Source organism: Aptenodytes patagonicus, chromosome 6, assembly GCF_965638725.1.
Source record: "Aptenodytes patagonicus chromosome 6, bAptPat1.pri.cur, whole genome shotgun sequence".
Classification (NCBI taxonomy): domain Eukaryota; kingdom Metazoa; phylum Chordata; class Aves; order Sphenisciformes; family Spheniscidae; genus Aptenodytes; species Aptenodytes patagonicus.
This window is the reverse complement of record NC_134954.1, coordinates 5,237,537-5,253,596: the sequence shown is the minus strand read 5'-3', so window position 1 is coordinate 5,253,596 and position 16,060 is coordinate 5,237,537. Positions and strand designations below refer to the sequence as shown.

At 37.5% G+C, this 16,060-nt stretch overlaps 1 protein-coding gene across 1 annotated transcript in view; it reads left to right on the top strand.

Annotated features, from left to right (window-relative positions):
• COL4A4 (collagen type IV alpha 4 chain) overlaps positions 1 to 16,060 on the top strand; it is a 77,150-nt gene that overhangs the window by 11,933 nt on the left and 49,157 nt on the right. Inside the window, exons 5-11 of the mRNA XM_076340904.1 lie at positions 8,576 to 8,710; positions 9,607 to 9,651; positions 11,330 to 11,446; positions 14,314 to 14,382; positions 14,607 to 14,642; positions 15,416 to 15,478; positions 15,956 to 15,991. Of these exons, the coding sequence (XP_076197019.1) occupies positions 8,576 to 8,710; positions 9,607 to 9,651; positions 11,330 to 11,446; positions 14,314 to 14,382; positions 14,607 to 14,642; positions 15,416 to 15,478; positions 15,956 to 15,991 (501 nt within the window). The remainder of the gene's footprint in view (positions 1 to 8,575; positions 8,711 to 9,606; positions 9,652 to 11,329; positions 11,447 to 14,313; positions 14,383 to 14,606; positions 14,643 to 15,415; positions 15,479 to 15,955; positions 15,992 to 16,060) is intronic.

Genomic DNA, 16,060 nt, shown 5'->3' with positions numbered 1-16,060 from the left:
TCTGTTAAACCAACTGCAGCATCAGGGACTTTTGCAGAGGCTGAATGAGAAAGGCAGCATCTGAGTGAGCTACGTCAGTATATGTATTGAGCTACATTGATATATGTAGACCAGTCCACCTATTTTTTTGTTTTTGTTTAGTTTTTAATCTCTTTTACTGCAGGGAGTCAGATGTAGGGTATTCCCTTCATGCTCTTCCATTGAACATGGTAATCTGAGACTTAACAGGCAAGCAAGGGCAAATTGTCTCATTATTGTACTGCTAAGGTATCATCTGTGTTAGAAACATGCAAGATCAGACCTATTATGACTTGGTTAAACACATTATTCAAACTCTTCCAAGAACTGCAACCAAATCCTTCATTAGACTAGCTGGGACGTGACCATTTGTATGTTATTCTGAATCTTTGTTGTTGGCTGAATACTTCCAAATAGAGTTCCAGTTTCAATGTAAAGTTTCTGTTAACTTTCACCTCCCCTAAAAAGTGCACTGGGGGAGAAGCTATTTAGCAAAGTGCATTATTTGTAATACACCTAGTGGAATACATAGGAATTATAATTATCCATAGGAAAGATGCTCATTGTATCATAATGTAGACTTTGTGCTAGATAGATGTCATAGGTCCAACTTTCAAGTGATAGTTGAACATCTGAATAAGAACCTAAGCAGTGTGTTTCGCACATTGCTTATGGTCACTTCCCTACGTCCTTCTCCACACGCTGATGAAAAGGAGATTTTTAGAGAAGACAGAATATCTATTTGCTGATAAAACAGCAGTTGTATAGTTTCGAAGTTAAGGTGTGCCCATCTGATAACGGTTTCCTTTTGTCAGCAGACTGCGAGGAAAACATTGTTGCTAGTTTCATTTGAGGGATTTTTGTTTGCATATAAAACTATGACAGGTATTTGATGACATTGCCATTTTACAGATTTTAGAATATTACCTTCCTATTTAGACTTTCAGTGGAAGCATTGCCCACTGGAAATTTAGCTAGTAAAGTGAACAAACAGGTTATTTCTATGTTTGGAGCAGACTTATAGTCAATCCATAACAAAGATTTCTACTAAAATTAAGGTAGAACAAAAGTCTTAGAGCTGATATAAATCAGCTCTGTTTATTTGTAATTACCAGTGACAAGTGAGGTGTGTTCACATTTTGTAAAACTCAAAAGATTGTAAGCTGCGTATGACATAATTGTAGCCCTTATCCTTAACGTCTCTCCGCTAAAATAGTAAAAAAGTAGGGTAATAAGAGAATAGACACCTAAAATTAAACTCCTGAATATATTTAGGTTTATGAGTTAAGTAGAATGGCTGTCAGGAGTGTAGTATACTCTGAAGTTTCCATAGGAAAGTAGGACCTCAAATCTTGCCCTACTGTCTTTGGCATAATGACCTTTCTTTCTATCCATTTTTTTGAATGCAGTTTAAGTATGATTAGTTAAAGCTGTGGTTACCAGGACAGTGTAAGAAAACTGTGCAGCTGACTGTGAATGCAATGGGAATTAAGACTTTGCCTTCTAGTTGCCCATTTGAAAATCTTTTAAATGTCAACGTAGAAAGCCTTCTTCATTGTAAGTGGATAAGATAATTGAGGTTTTAGCTAGAGAAAAGATGACCATGGGAGTAAGAAAAGGAAACTGCCATGGTCATCCTTGAATGTATTGAAATTGGGCAAGTTGGAAGGAAAGTAGAAGCAAATAGATGAACTATTTAATATTTATGTAAAACTAGTACACTTATGCATTGGTTGCTATATTGGGTTTTAGAAGAGCTTGTATACCTGTCGTTTTTTATGTCTCTCAACCTTAGATAACTCTGTGCTATAAACAGATTTGCACTACTATTCATCAGCAAGAAATCACTGTCTGAAAAACATTCTAGTCACTATTGCTAGTAGTATATCCCATTCTGATATCATTACAGTTGTCCACATCACAATGAAAGTTCAACTTCTGTTTAATTGGGATTACATCCTCGTTGGAATTAGTTTTACATTATACTGTTTATCTCTTGATCTCATATCACAACTCAAAAGGACTCTTTCTTTCATAGGACACCATTAAAATGTTCTGTTAAATCTCTGCGCATACTGTGTGCTACTATACATATTCATTTAAGAACTATAGAACAGATAAATGAGGGGAGAAAGTAATTAGTGAAAGTATATACACCAGTAAGCATTCTACATGATTTTTAGTGCCAGCCTGAAACAACTGAGACTTTCTCCTGCCTCTTCTTTCACAGTCGAGATGTATGGTCTTCCAGAAGGCAGTAGCAGTCAATGTTTTTAATTAGAGGCAAACAGCAACTTGATTGTTTTAGATTTTTTTTTCCCCTCTTCCTCTTTGGTCTCCCATAAAGTCCGTGATTTTAATTTTCTCCTGATACGTCCAACAGACAGTGAAACCTTTCCTCCATTTCCTCCTCTTTCTCTATCTTGGGAAGTCATTTCCTTGATAACTCCTGCAGTGTTGTATCAGAGGCCTCCAAAAATGCTGGCTGCTCTAACAGAATTTAGATAGTTAAAAAAATGTTTGCAGTTAGCACTGACCAATTGTAAACTTGTCCTGTGCCGACCCCGGAGTTTGATCCCATTCAATTCCTTTGGCTTTGTTTATAGAGTTAAGTAGATTTAGAAAGCAAGCGTCTATTCGTGACCCAACCTGATCTAGCTTCTGTTGGATCATGTGAAATGCCTGGGGCAAAGTGAATAATAAATATAACTCAGCAAGACCAACGTTCGTTCTTTTGCGGATGAAGCAAGTGGCCTATTTTCATACTAGTGTAGGAGAGAACCTAGCAAACAGAAATCTAAGAGGAAGGTCTCACATTTTCTGGCATATGAGGTGTAAGGAGTAAGCATCCACAAGAGATGCTAAGTCAGTTGGTTGTCATGGGTAAGTTAGAAAGTCAGCTGATGTGTACTTCAGGGCAGCGGGGTAAGAATGGTGAAGTTAAACTCTATAGTAGGTCTGTCTTCTGGCATCACTTCTCTTGTCACATTTCCCTAATAGATCTTGTGGGTTGTCACATCTCCCTAGTAGATCCCGTGGGTTAACTGAGTCCCATTTACAGCACAGTGTAAACATATTTAAGATTCGCTGACTGGGAAACTGTGCAAATTCTGTCTGTTTTGGGGAGTAAGAGGCATTTATTGAATCACACTTCTTTGCACGTCAGTATGCAATGGCTGTCTGTCATTCACATGGAACGTCCAGCACTTGTATTTGAATTTTCAAGCTGCACACTCAGGAAATGAATATGTAAAATCCATCTATTTGATCTCAAATACATGTGCTTAGTTGAATCCACTATCAGACATGTATGCACACTAGCATCTGAGGAAACCCAGATCTCTCCCACTATTTGCCTCATACTTGTTGATCATTTTTCCCAGTGTATTAGCTATGATACAGTTTTAAAATAGAAGGTTCCTGAGACCAGTTATATATTTCTGTAGTATTTCTATTGCATTTCACTTACATTCGCTGAGAACCATAGAAAAACAGATCTAGAAAAATGAGACCCCTAAATCTATATCTGAAGCAGACCACATTTTTTTATAACTGGGCAGAGCAGTAGGCAGTTCTCTGGCTCCAGAAGTTAGGATTTGAACTGGTAGGGAATGGAGCCTGCTTACCAGAATGTGGAATAGGAACAGGATCACTCCATTCTCCTCACTGTAAGGTCTCTTTGAGACTGTTCTTCTTATACAATATCCAGCTACAGCATCTGTAAATTAGCATTTTTCACATTAGACATGTTTCCAAATTTTTCAAAAGTTTTGATCTTGTTAGATTACCCCTCCTTTTGTTCTTGAGCATCTTTCCTTAATATTTTTGGTTCCCCTGTCCCACCATACTAAAAATAGTGTTTTTCTCAGTTGCTGCAGATTGGCAAGCTTTTCCACATCAGGCAAGACAAAACTCTACAAAATCTTTTTTTTTCATAGATTTGAATCAACCAAAAATTGCCAATCAGTGACTTGTTTCAATGAAATGAATCAGAGCAAAAGTTAATTTTATTTCATTGGCTAATCTGATGTTGATTATTTGTGGTCTAAAATGTTCTGTTTGCAGCTCTCTGCTTTCAACCATTAACAGTGTTTCCTAGAGTTTCAGTGCCAAATTATCTCTTTTTCGGTGTTTGTTTAATGCAGTAGTGACACCCACTGGCTTATTGGATACTTTTTCTTTTCATGGTTCCACAGGGTTAAAACACAAAACAAAGTACACCGTGAAAAATGTTTTCAGCACTTCACTGTGATTTGTTGTGCTTCGGTGAAGTATCACTGTGAATACTAAGCTGCGTCATCAGGTACTGTGTTCCTGTAGCATATTGGATCATTGAAAAATATGATAAAAGAGCACAGAATTTTCCAGTAGTTTGCAGCATGATCCAGATGCTGAGAAAAGTCAAGTACTAAGAGTTACTATTGCATTTAATTGGCTCAAAATCCGACTATAAAAAAGAAGTTATCTAATACTGAAAAGTCGTTATGCCATCTGCTGTTTCTGAACAAACTGAGAATAAAGTACATGCCATATACTAGTCTGACCCTCGCTCACTGTTTAACCCACAGTCACAGAAAAACTTGCTCTATTAAGGACAAGAGACTGGATTTAATGCCAAGTTGTGTGCTTTCTCAGATTTATCTCATCTTGATAAAGTTAATATTTAGAAGGTTTATTTTGGAGCCTTGACTTACAGTGAAAATGGTTTTGGTCCCAGTCCTACACAGTTACAGTGGAGGAGTGGAAACTTTCCAGAATGGGCAACCCTACAAGCTCTGGAAGCTGTGGCTTTGCTGTGTAATAATCCTGCTCTTCCAAAAGGGGAGAGGGCATGGGTGGAGCTTAGAGTAGCAGCAGATGCTCCCACCTCACTAAGCAAATTACAAAAGAAAACATCTCCCTGCAAATGCCTTTGTGTGCACACCTCTTTTGCCCCCAAACTGCTCTACTTTCCTCCCTTTCTCTGTCCTGCTCCTGGTAAAATGAGAAAGACTGGTTACAAGCCAGAGTCTAGTGCAGAATGAAAAATTATTTGCCTACAATCTGATTCTGTGGAGTTGCTGGGCATTTTCATTTTTGTTTGTGTGAACAGAAGGTAAATGCATTTCACATATCACTGGTATATCCACATAGCCTGTAACATAGGGTACTGTCCTAATTGAAGGCAATAATTGGACTTCTTTTGACTTTATCAATAATGAGAAGCAAGACAGAATTCACTCTTAATAGCATGAACCAGTTTTTTTGATTTCCAATTAAGACTCCTTTAAAACATTGTGCTTTCAGACAATTAAGTGCTCGGGGCACTCTAAAAATCAGGTGCTCTTTGGTGTCTCAGGCAACCAAAAAAAGTGATTCCAAATAACCTTGGCCATTGCCTTTTCCAAACAGTATTAAATGCTTTGCTGCATGATTCTGAAGTATTTGCAGTCTTAGTCTTAGGAAGCATACTTAATTAAAAAAAATACAGTCTTGTTTTGTCAAAAGTCAGTTTCTTACTGCAGGTCAAGCCCAGGATATGCTAAAATAACAGACCATAGTCTTGGCATGGGTAGTTCCTGACCTAGACAATTAACAAGGCATTGAAATGCTAAAGGAATTTGTTGGCATCAGATGGCAGAGCAGGCATAATATTCTGTTCCTTTTAACTGAGCTAATTTGTCATTTCCACATGAGTATGACTACCTTCATCCTCTTTATTTGTACAGCTGTCCTGAGACTGTAATGCTGTAGTAGTCACATTAGATGGGCACAAATAATAGATGCGATCATAGATGTTATGACATGGTATCAGTTTGGTCTTAACAAAGCTCCCAGTCATTACCAGTCTTTGAGCTGAAAGAAAGAGAGACAATCCACCAGCTTCCCATGGCATACTAAAGTTGTATCAGCTGTGAAACCTATTGTGAATTCTGGATTCAGTGACTTTGTTTTATGACTTCACTACCTCCTGCTGGAGACATAAACCATGGAGTCAATTAAATTCACAGGGTAGCAACTAACAAAGACATTTTATCAGCCTAAAGAACTACATGTCCTGGAAGTGTTTATTGGTTAATTATGACAATGATAATTACCATAGAATTCATGCAGTGTCTCAGCTTTTTTCTGAGTACTATCAAAATCATGTTTCTTGAACTGTCCAAAGGATATAACATGATTTGAAAATTTTCTCTTTCAACTCTTGAATGCAGAGCATGTACACTATGAATTAAAAATATGAAAGTTGCTGTAGAAACTTGTTGTCAACAAAATGCATTGTTAAGACAAAGGCACTAGAGCATTAGTGAGAAGTATCTTATGCTTTTTTTTTCCTGCTGATGAATGTTGCATTTTGCATGGTAACAGCTAGTTCAGTGTACTAAAAAAACGTACCGCTTCTAGTAGGGTGCATGGTTCGAACAGTTGTATTTTGCTATATTATTAGTCTCATTCATTTCATTTTTCTTATACTGAAAATTATGCTTTAATTAAAATGGTTGTCCAGTCTTTTTTTAATCAAGTATTTAAAGGGTGTAATAGCTGCTTTAAGAGTACTTCAATGAATAAATTCAGTTTTACAGCAGAGGATGCGCAAGGCACTGCCAATAGACAGGCTGCAATTGTTCATGCAAGCAAATACTCAAATTAAACACCCAGAATCCTGACTGTCCGTTCATTGTTGACAAGGATGCAGAATCAGCAGATTTTAATACTAGTAGCCCTTAATTTGCATAATACTTTACACTGCTCAAATTATGGTATCAAGAAAATTGTAACTGTTGCTGAAGACAACATGCTGATTCTGCCCTGGAATTTTTGCCAGTGACTTCACTGGAAGCAGGATCAAGGTTTAAGTGAGAGGAGCCAGTAAAGACAAATGGAACATGCATTGTATGAGGATACAAATAAGGACTACCTGAAAAAGTAAGCGTAGGACTTCTTTTCCTAGCCTCTGGACTAAATTCCTGATCATAGCTTCAGGGCCAGTGGTGATCCAGTCCTGCTTCCAGTACAGCATAAGCCTATAGTAGTTCCTGTTCCAAGCATGTAGTGAGTTACCTTCTCATCACTCTGTTTCTTTGCTGATTTGGTTGGATGATGCATACCATACATTTCTTCACTTCATGTCCAAATGTCAAATCACACTGATTTTATTGACATACTTTAAAAGACAAATAGAGAACAAATAAAAAGAGGTTTAGGTCCCCGCTTGCAATTCACAAGATTTTGTTCAGACAGATTCAGCCTGTTGAAATGTTTACGCTGAGAAGCAAGCAATTCAGTTCTGTTGCTTCAACATAATTTGACTCCTGAAGCTAACATATCTGCTTACAATCACCTTTGATTTCTGTCATTTTGTTTTCCTTCAATCCATTCACAGAAATAGACGTGTGGTCTGTCATTTCTGTGAATGGAGGTTGTACTGAAATATCCTTTACTGCCCTCAAGTGGTCTTAGAGCCATATGCTTTTCTTGGGAATGCATGGGGCTCCATTTTGCTCTCTTTTTTAATAATGTGGCATAATTGATTGATGGATTCTGAAAAGAAAGCAAAACACTCTGCAGTTGGGAAACAAAACAAGTTATAGCTGAACAAAGATAATGATACAGAATGAAAAAGATGAGTAAGATAAATAAAGACCTGTAAATACGTAGATTTTGTAGGGTGAAAGTGTAGACAGCTCACATGTGGAGTCTGATTAGAAAGCTTGCTTTATTCAGCACTTTGAATCTATGATTTAATAGTTGTTTAGCAGCAGAGAACAAAAACTGCAACAAATCCAAAACAACTCCACACCAATGCTGTAGATTGAAAAATCCAGCTGGCATGGGAAGTATTTTTACTTCAGGAGAACATATGCTACCTTGGAGAAGTTAGTAGAAATCCATGTAGGTGGTCTGTATGGTACTGTAGGTACAGATACTCAATTTAGAGCTACTTATAGATAAAGGACATTCTGCAACCTCCCAAACCATTTTAACACAATCTATTAGAATTGATAGTTTCTGTAAATATGTTGGCTAATGACTGTCATTTTTTTTCTGCAGGCAACTTTGCAACTTTGAAATAAGGCATTAAGATCTGAAAGTGATGATGAAAGATATGTAAGCTAGAAAAACTCAAGATAATTAGCATATAGTGTGACGTAAAGGAAAGAGGGAACTCTCTTGATTTGTTCTAATTGTGTCCAAAGTCCCTTTGTCTAAAATGAGCCATCACTTCTCTGGTGGCAAAAATATGATGCTCGGTGGAGTCTTATGCTTGCAGAAGGTGATACTTACATTGGTAGAGCCAGGAAGACTTGCAATTTATCCCAGGCATCTCAGTGAGGTGGTGCTGGAGACCTGATGAAGGTGAAAAGAAATTATCACCTTGGGCAAGTTGTTAAATTTGAAGGTCATGTTCCTATAGCATCTAATGCATGGAACAGATCTGCAGGCTGTACAGCAAGCTGTTTTGAATCATGAGTATGTATACATTGTAAGCCTTGTTTTATCCATACAGTCATCTCCGAAATGCTGCCTGCTGCGAGGTTTACAGCAGTAGTCATTCACTTCTTTGGACTCTTTTCAGGGTCGGCCTGGTGAGCTGGGAGCTCAAGGTCCGATTGGGTCCTTGGGATCTACAGGACCAGCTGGTCTGCCGGGGGAAAAAGGACAGAGAGGTGAGAATGGGCAGCCTGGGCCAGCTGGAGAAAAAGGTGATAAGGTAGGAAACACCATAGACAGCTCTTCTAGGTGTATACAGTATGTAAAGTTAAATACTGGCAAGTGACACAGAACCTGAATGATCAAAAAGCGTTTGCCAAACTATACTCTTGCTCACACAAAATTCTCACTGAAATTAATTACAACTTTCTTGAAAAAATGTTTCAGGGGATTTTTGCTGTGGATTGCAAAATTAGAATTGTCAGAAGACATAAAATAAAATTAAACAGACCCAGTCTCTGATTGTTATATACCATGTCATCCTCCTTAACCTCAAAGAGGGCTGTGGGAGGAATGTGGAGCTGGAGGGAGGAGTATGGTGCTTTTAAAAGTGCTGTACAGTAAACAATTTTATTACCACTTACGGAGTATAATTGCAGTTCAAGTCCATATCTTTCATAGCTGTACAATCCTTGTGCTTGGCTCTTGGTACTTCATATTAGTTTTAATGGTCTAATTCCACTGATCTCAGTGGATGACTGAAATCACTAACATTAGTATCTAGCACACCTGAAATGTAAGCGCTGCAAATAGAAATTGTGCTGCTAGTATTATCAAAACGGGCGCAGGGTTGTGAAATTACGTACAGAATTATTTTATAAGTTATAGGCAACTTCCCCTTCTCTGTCTTTTTATAATCTTTGGAGAATGAATATGAGAGTTAGACATTTGTCCTGTACTGTACCATCTGTTACATGGGTAGCTATTGGCACTAGTCTCCTGCTAAGCCCGTATAACTTTTTTCAGATACTCATTTCTGACAACAGCTTTTGATTCATATTTCAAACAAGACTGTTTCATGTTTCTTGCTATATAGTATCACATATTCTTGTTTTTCATTCTTTTTAAGAGTTAAAGACCTCAGCAACTTTGTTTTTTCATGTCACCTGTTTTTAGGGCCCAACTGGAGTCTCAGGATTTCCTGGTTTAGATGGTGTTCCTGTACGTATTGAATGAATATTGCTTTATAAAAATTATAGTTTCTATAAAGTCGTAGCAAGTCCTCTAACAGAATAATACACTCAATAAGTTGTTTGGCTTTATACCTATTGATATCATGTCACCTACAGAATTACATGTTTTGCAAAAAAGTAAAATAGCCAGGTTAACTTCAACTGTGTTTACTATTGATAACAAACTCCACAAAATCCCAGTGAGGTAAGTACATAATTTTCACGCAGGAGTGGGGCAGTGAAGGTAGAGACTAGCCCATGTCCATGCAGCACGTGTCAGTGCTAGGATTAAAAACAATGAGTTTATTTTCTCAGGCTCTATAGGAGGCTGTAGTCTGCTTGCTGCATTCTCAACATCTCTGAAAGTATCTCAAATGATGTACTGTTTTCTCTTCAAACGTTCTGATTTTTGCTTGTAGTCCTTTTGCAGGAAAAAAAAGCAACCACTGAGTCCAGTAATTTTAACCTGAATAAGGAAAGTGGGTCCTAAATATATCTTTATAAGCATGTGATTATGTATTTTTAGGAATGTCTTCTTCAGTGTGGAAATGGGTGTATCTCTTAGATACAGTATTTTGAAAAACGCTGTTTATTAGAACTGAATTCCTATGCTGTTACTAGTTTCATATGGATCAAACAAAGTTAAAATGTTGAATTTTGAAAGTGAAAACAGAACCAGAAACTGAGTGGGTGTCTTAGCATCTGCTTGTCAGCTGTCCACACTTGACAATGGGATTGTTGCCAGAATGTCTGTATAATGTAGAGGACACAAGGCCAAAATTTAGCACAAAAAAGAAGTGCTCCCAAGAAACGTATATTCTTTTTATGAAAAATGTTAATTAAAAAACAGCGTCCTCAAATTGGGATGAAGAACCTTAAAGATAGGAAGAAGGTAAAATTGACAAAAACATTTCAGGCAAATGGCCAGGATACTTTCCTGATGATTTTTCAGACCCCCCCCCCCCAAAAAAAAAAATTTGGGGTCAAAATTACTATTTGTTCCTTACAAAAATGTTTAATTCTGTGAAAATAATTTTTCCTCCAATGGAAAGATCATTCCAAGGCAAATCTCACTGTTCCTATTGCCTAATGTCTAATTTGCAGTAGAACTAACCCCTATCTGGACATCGGTTAGTTCTTGGTAGGCTAGAAAATCACTTCCTCAATTCTTGAATGTATAGTCATAATCTCTGCGATTACTGTGTGCTTGAGTCAAGCTGTGTCCTGTTTTTCCTTGTTCTATCCTATCAGTTAAAAAATATGAGGCTGCTTGGGATGACTTTTGTGTATTTCTTCAGCTTTTCTTTACAGCCACAAGAAAGATTATAGTTAGAGGGCTAGAGTCTGCTTTCTGTGAGAAGACAGCACGTTACTTTTTGACTCAAGTGAGAGCTCCGTCTGGCCCTCTTAATCAGTGCTGTCCCTGTTACATTTGCTATGCATCAAAAAAAAAAGATATAAAATACTTACATCATTTGTTATACACGAAAAAAATTCTATTGATCACAATAGAAAACATTTCTAATGCAGAGTGTGAAGCTGGGACCACTGTGAGATGTCCTCTGTTTCAGATCTGAGATATTTGTTTCTGAACTGTTCTGTTAATTTAAAAAGTAATTCCCTATTTATCATGGTGTATCTCTAATAAATATTAAACTGTCTTTCAGGGATTACCAGGAAGTGAAGGACCCAGGGGCAAGCGTGGTTTAGATGGCTGCAATGGCTCAAGAGGAGATCCAGGATTTCCAGGCGAAAATGGTTATATTGGACCGAGAGGTCCTTATGTACGTGAAAGGCATTCCTACTGTCTATGAATACTGTACATTTCCCCTCCAAGCTAACAGCTCTTAAAATGAAAGGAGTTTTAGACTATGGCACTAGCTTTACACTGCACAATGAATTTCCAGGCATTCTTACTAAGGTTAATGGGAGTGAAGGACACTTGGTGCCTTAATACATTAAGTTTAAGCTTGAATGTGAAATAAGTTCCTATATGCTTAAAGTATATATGTCTACCTTGAGAGTTAAATTCTGCTTTTTTTCCCCAGTATGTAACCACACCAAAGCTAATACCATTTCATGGAAGTACAACTGAGAAGGAGTAGCTTGAAACCATCATACCATTTATCAATACTTCTTGAAATTTCTTAAAAGCCTTAATAGTAGGGACATACCTGAGATGAATTAGCAACAAGTGGAAGCTTCAACAAATCTAAAAGTCCTGTAACACTTGAAGATTTTTAGTGGTTGATCACACAAGTGTATTAGTAGATCTCTTCCAAAATCATGCTCTTAGAGTTTCATGTGTCACTTTTTACACATACCTATTCATGACTGCTCTGTGCACACCTAATCTTGCCTGGGTGTTTATCTGTATACGTGGAGATCATTTCAGTTAAAATATTTAAAATTAGCACTTTAATATTGTTTACTTTTGCTGTTGAAATGGAAAGCATTTTAAAATTGTTTAAATAGTTGTGTTAGCAGTGCTCTTCTAATGAAGATAAAAGACAGATTCATGTCAGTAAGGGATATAAATTACCGTAGCTCTGAAGAAATTTTGCTGAACAGATCTAGTCCCCAGTCTTTGACTTTTCATGGAAACAAGTTTTAGTTCTGAATGATTAATAGCTGATTAGTTGGTCTAAGATCTTCCCTGAAATTTTCTAAATAAAACAACAAAAAACCCTGCAGTTTAAATGAAAAGTCAAATGTGTTTAGTAGGAGCTAAATAAGACGCTGATTCAGCCATAGGGAATCAAAAAATGTGCAGTGGGTGCTAGAGTGAAAAGTTGTTATCAAAAATAGAGCAATTAGAAAAAACCTACTATTTCAGTCTTGGACCTGTAATAAATGCTATGAAATACACAGCCTGATAAAAAACCTGATAATAACCTCATTTGTTATACCTCTCAAAGTAAGCCATTAACCCACCAAACAGTAAAATGACTTCTGCTCAAACTCTAATTTTACCTGTATTTTCTTACTTATTATGGCTTTCAAAATAGAGTTTTATAATTAGCCAAATGGCATAAAGGAAAAATGAGACCTGGGACAAATTACAGCATAAATCCTCCCAATTCCAGGAGCGTGCCCTTTGACAGGCCTCGAAAAGTATTTGCAACCTACAAAGAATGGGAGACACAATAGGCATGTAGCTTTGGATATGCGCACTAAAATTCCAGTGCAAATTAATTTAGCTACCCAGAAAAACAAGACATAGTAACCATATTTGCTTGTGTACAAGAATGCTATTCCAGCCTCTCTAGGCAGATTGCCTATTTTTAAATCCATTTGTTGCACCAGGTACCAGCTTGACTATATATTACAGCTAACATTTTTATGTTATTCTTATTTACAACGCTGTCCCATTTAATTTTATTTAACACTATGTGCATATTCATCAGCTTTACTTCTTTTACCTTGTAGAATCTGTACATTTACCTCACCAATAAATTGGAAAAGAAAGTAGTTTGTATTTGTAAGCCCTTACCTAAGTCATGTAGAAGGTAACAAACTGAATCTAATAAAGATGTTTTATTACACAAAAGATCACATGTAAAATAACCAAAGACAAATATAACTTTTGATGTGTTTAATGTGTTCCCTAACAGCTGTTGTTTGACCTGTAATCTGCATCCAGTCTACTGTAGCTATATCCAGCTGCAGACAGCTGTAACTCTTCTTTTTATTGTACCATTCCAGGGATAAGTACTTTCCGCGTTTCCTTCTGACTTCAGGATTTGAGCAGCCAGTGTGTAATATCAGGAAACCAGTACAGTTTTAAAGTGGTTAAATTCTATGAAAAACAGTATCACATTTTATTGAAATCAATAGTTAGGTGGTTAACTTAGTTAAATTATATCCAGTATGTTTGGATTTCAAATGAGAAAACTTCAGAAATAATTTCTTAATATATCTGTTCTTCAGATATGTACATATCATGCTCTTAACAGTCAGTTGACCATTACAATTAAATTTTGCAAAAGCAATCATCTGTTCCTGCTAAGTCAGACTGAGGTTTTGAGGGTGCTAAGATTGGCAATGTTTTATAAAGGACTCCACAGCAAGTACCATGGGAACTTAGTTTTTTAAAAAAACCAGGGCCTTTAGGCATCAGATTTTTTTTTTTTAATAAGACTGTGAAACATATTTCCTAATAGATGGAAATGTTGAAGATTATGCACGTAACACAGTCCATACTTTGAGCTTTTTAACTGTATGCAGAATCACACTAGATTCTTCTAAATCACAGCATGAACTTTTGGAGAAGGCAGAGTGCTAATACTTAAAGCCACTGACTCACTCAAAGGAAAGGTGGGCATATTAATATACTTGATACTAAAGGCAAGATTTGTGAAGACTGTAGAATATCAAAGTACCCAAGAGCTAAGGAGCATCTAACAGAGCAGGAGACCAGAAGCTGTGAGGAGCTGTTTTGCTCAATTGTACAGAAGGCAATTTTACTTTTAAGGGTCCCGTTAGATAAAAGAACTGCAAAATGCCCACGCAGTGATGGTGGTTCTAGTGGATTACCTAGTGATGTACGGGCACCAGAAAAGCGCAGCCTGAGAAATTATCATTCAGTCTCCGTAGAAATGTAGGACATCAGTAAGTGGATCATGTTTTAAAAGACTTTTTTTCTTTAAAGGGAAATCCGGGGCAAAAAGGAGAAAAAGGAAACGCAGTGTATGTTTCACATTTTGGAAAAGGACCTCCAGTAAGTATCTGATTGTGAAAAAAATCATATCTTGCAGGAAAACATGTATGGCAAATGTAATTGTTCTCATAACTCCTCACTGTTTAATAAAGCTTGGTGCAAAAAAAGATTAAAAGCAAATATACAACTGGAACAGATAGCTTGTGACCTTAATAGATATAAAGTTAGAAAATAGCCACAACAAAGCTTGTAATGATTCATCTGCTAAATGATTGTCATTACAGGGAGACAGAGGTGATCCTGGACCCCCCGGCATGCCCGTAAGTACAGTCAGTGGGTTCTATACATGCTTTTTGACTTGAAGATCGTTCAGATTTTCCTTCTTAGTACAGCAAAGAAATATTGGGGTTTCTTCCTGCCTGCCTTAAATAGCAAAATTCCAGAATAAAGTCTAGCAAACTTCGAGTCCCTATCATCTGCCCCCATGAGCAGTTCACGCTGGTTGAAAAGGAGCCAGAACAGACCATACTCATCTGCATTAGCTGTGTGTTGAGCAGTTATCGCCCTGGTACTCACAGGTCGCAGAATATTTTCTCCGTGAAATTCAAGATGCGTAGAGATGTGACATCTTCTTCAACAGTATCTGGTGGATCTCCCAAGAAGAACATGTAGCATACTACCATATTTTGGCCATAAAAACATGCGAGAAGGGAGAGTTTAATTTTGTTGTTGACTCACATTTTTAATGTCTTTGGGTTACTCTTCTTATGCCCTTCAAAAAAAGTATTCACTGATGAACTGTATCGAGTCCCCACACTGTGGCCCAATTACTGACGAAGTATTCTTTCAATCCATTAATAACATATAACTCTGCATTGTCCAGTATCTGGTACAGCATTATCCAGAAACTGGTGCTGAGCTGCTCTAGTGACAGTGAGGTTTCAGGCATGGTGTAAGCTTCAGGCCATGGGTGGAATGCAGTGGCCAGTAGACTGAGTCCAAGTGATGCAGGCATTTTGGAGGGACTAGTTTTGTGGAGAAAAGGGTAAGCTCTTGGTATTTTCACAAACAGACCTTTTGCTGTCTTTTCCAGGGACCTAGAGGGTCAAGAGGTACAACGGGCCCATCTGGATACCCAGGCCAACCAGGCTTGCCTGTAAGATCACCACAGTTACACAGCCTTGCATTTTCAGGATATGCATGAATTCTGGTCTACCAATTTTAGAACTTGCCTTAATCAAAGCCTAAGAAATAATCTTTGAGGCAGAGGATAAAAAGAGAGATTTTTGCCTTACCTTGTGAGTTTGGAAGTTCAGGAATTGGAGCATATGTTGTTCCTTCCCATGCCTGTGTGAACACATTTCATCCCAGCAGTCTGTGGTCATGGAGGAATGCTGCTAGTGCTCTCTCCTTATTCCCTTTCCCCAAGGCCACCTTGTGGGAAACCGGAAAGTGGGAAACCAGAGTTCAGCCCTCCTGAAAGCAGTGACCAGGTGAAGTAAATTGCTTTTTGGGATAGGTACATCCCAAGAGGAGATTCTGCCTCTAGGTGCTGCTGGCAAGAGGAGGTAATTTTCAAAGCAAAGCTGTCTCTAGATCAGATATATTGACTTGTCTTCATTCTCTTTTAAAGGGTATTCCCGGTTACCCTGGTTTGCCAGGTGAACAGGTAGGCAATGACTTTTCCTGAAGTTGTTTGTGAAATAATAGATTAATTTATACAAATATTTGAGATGTC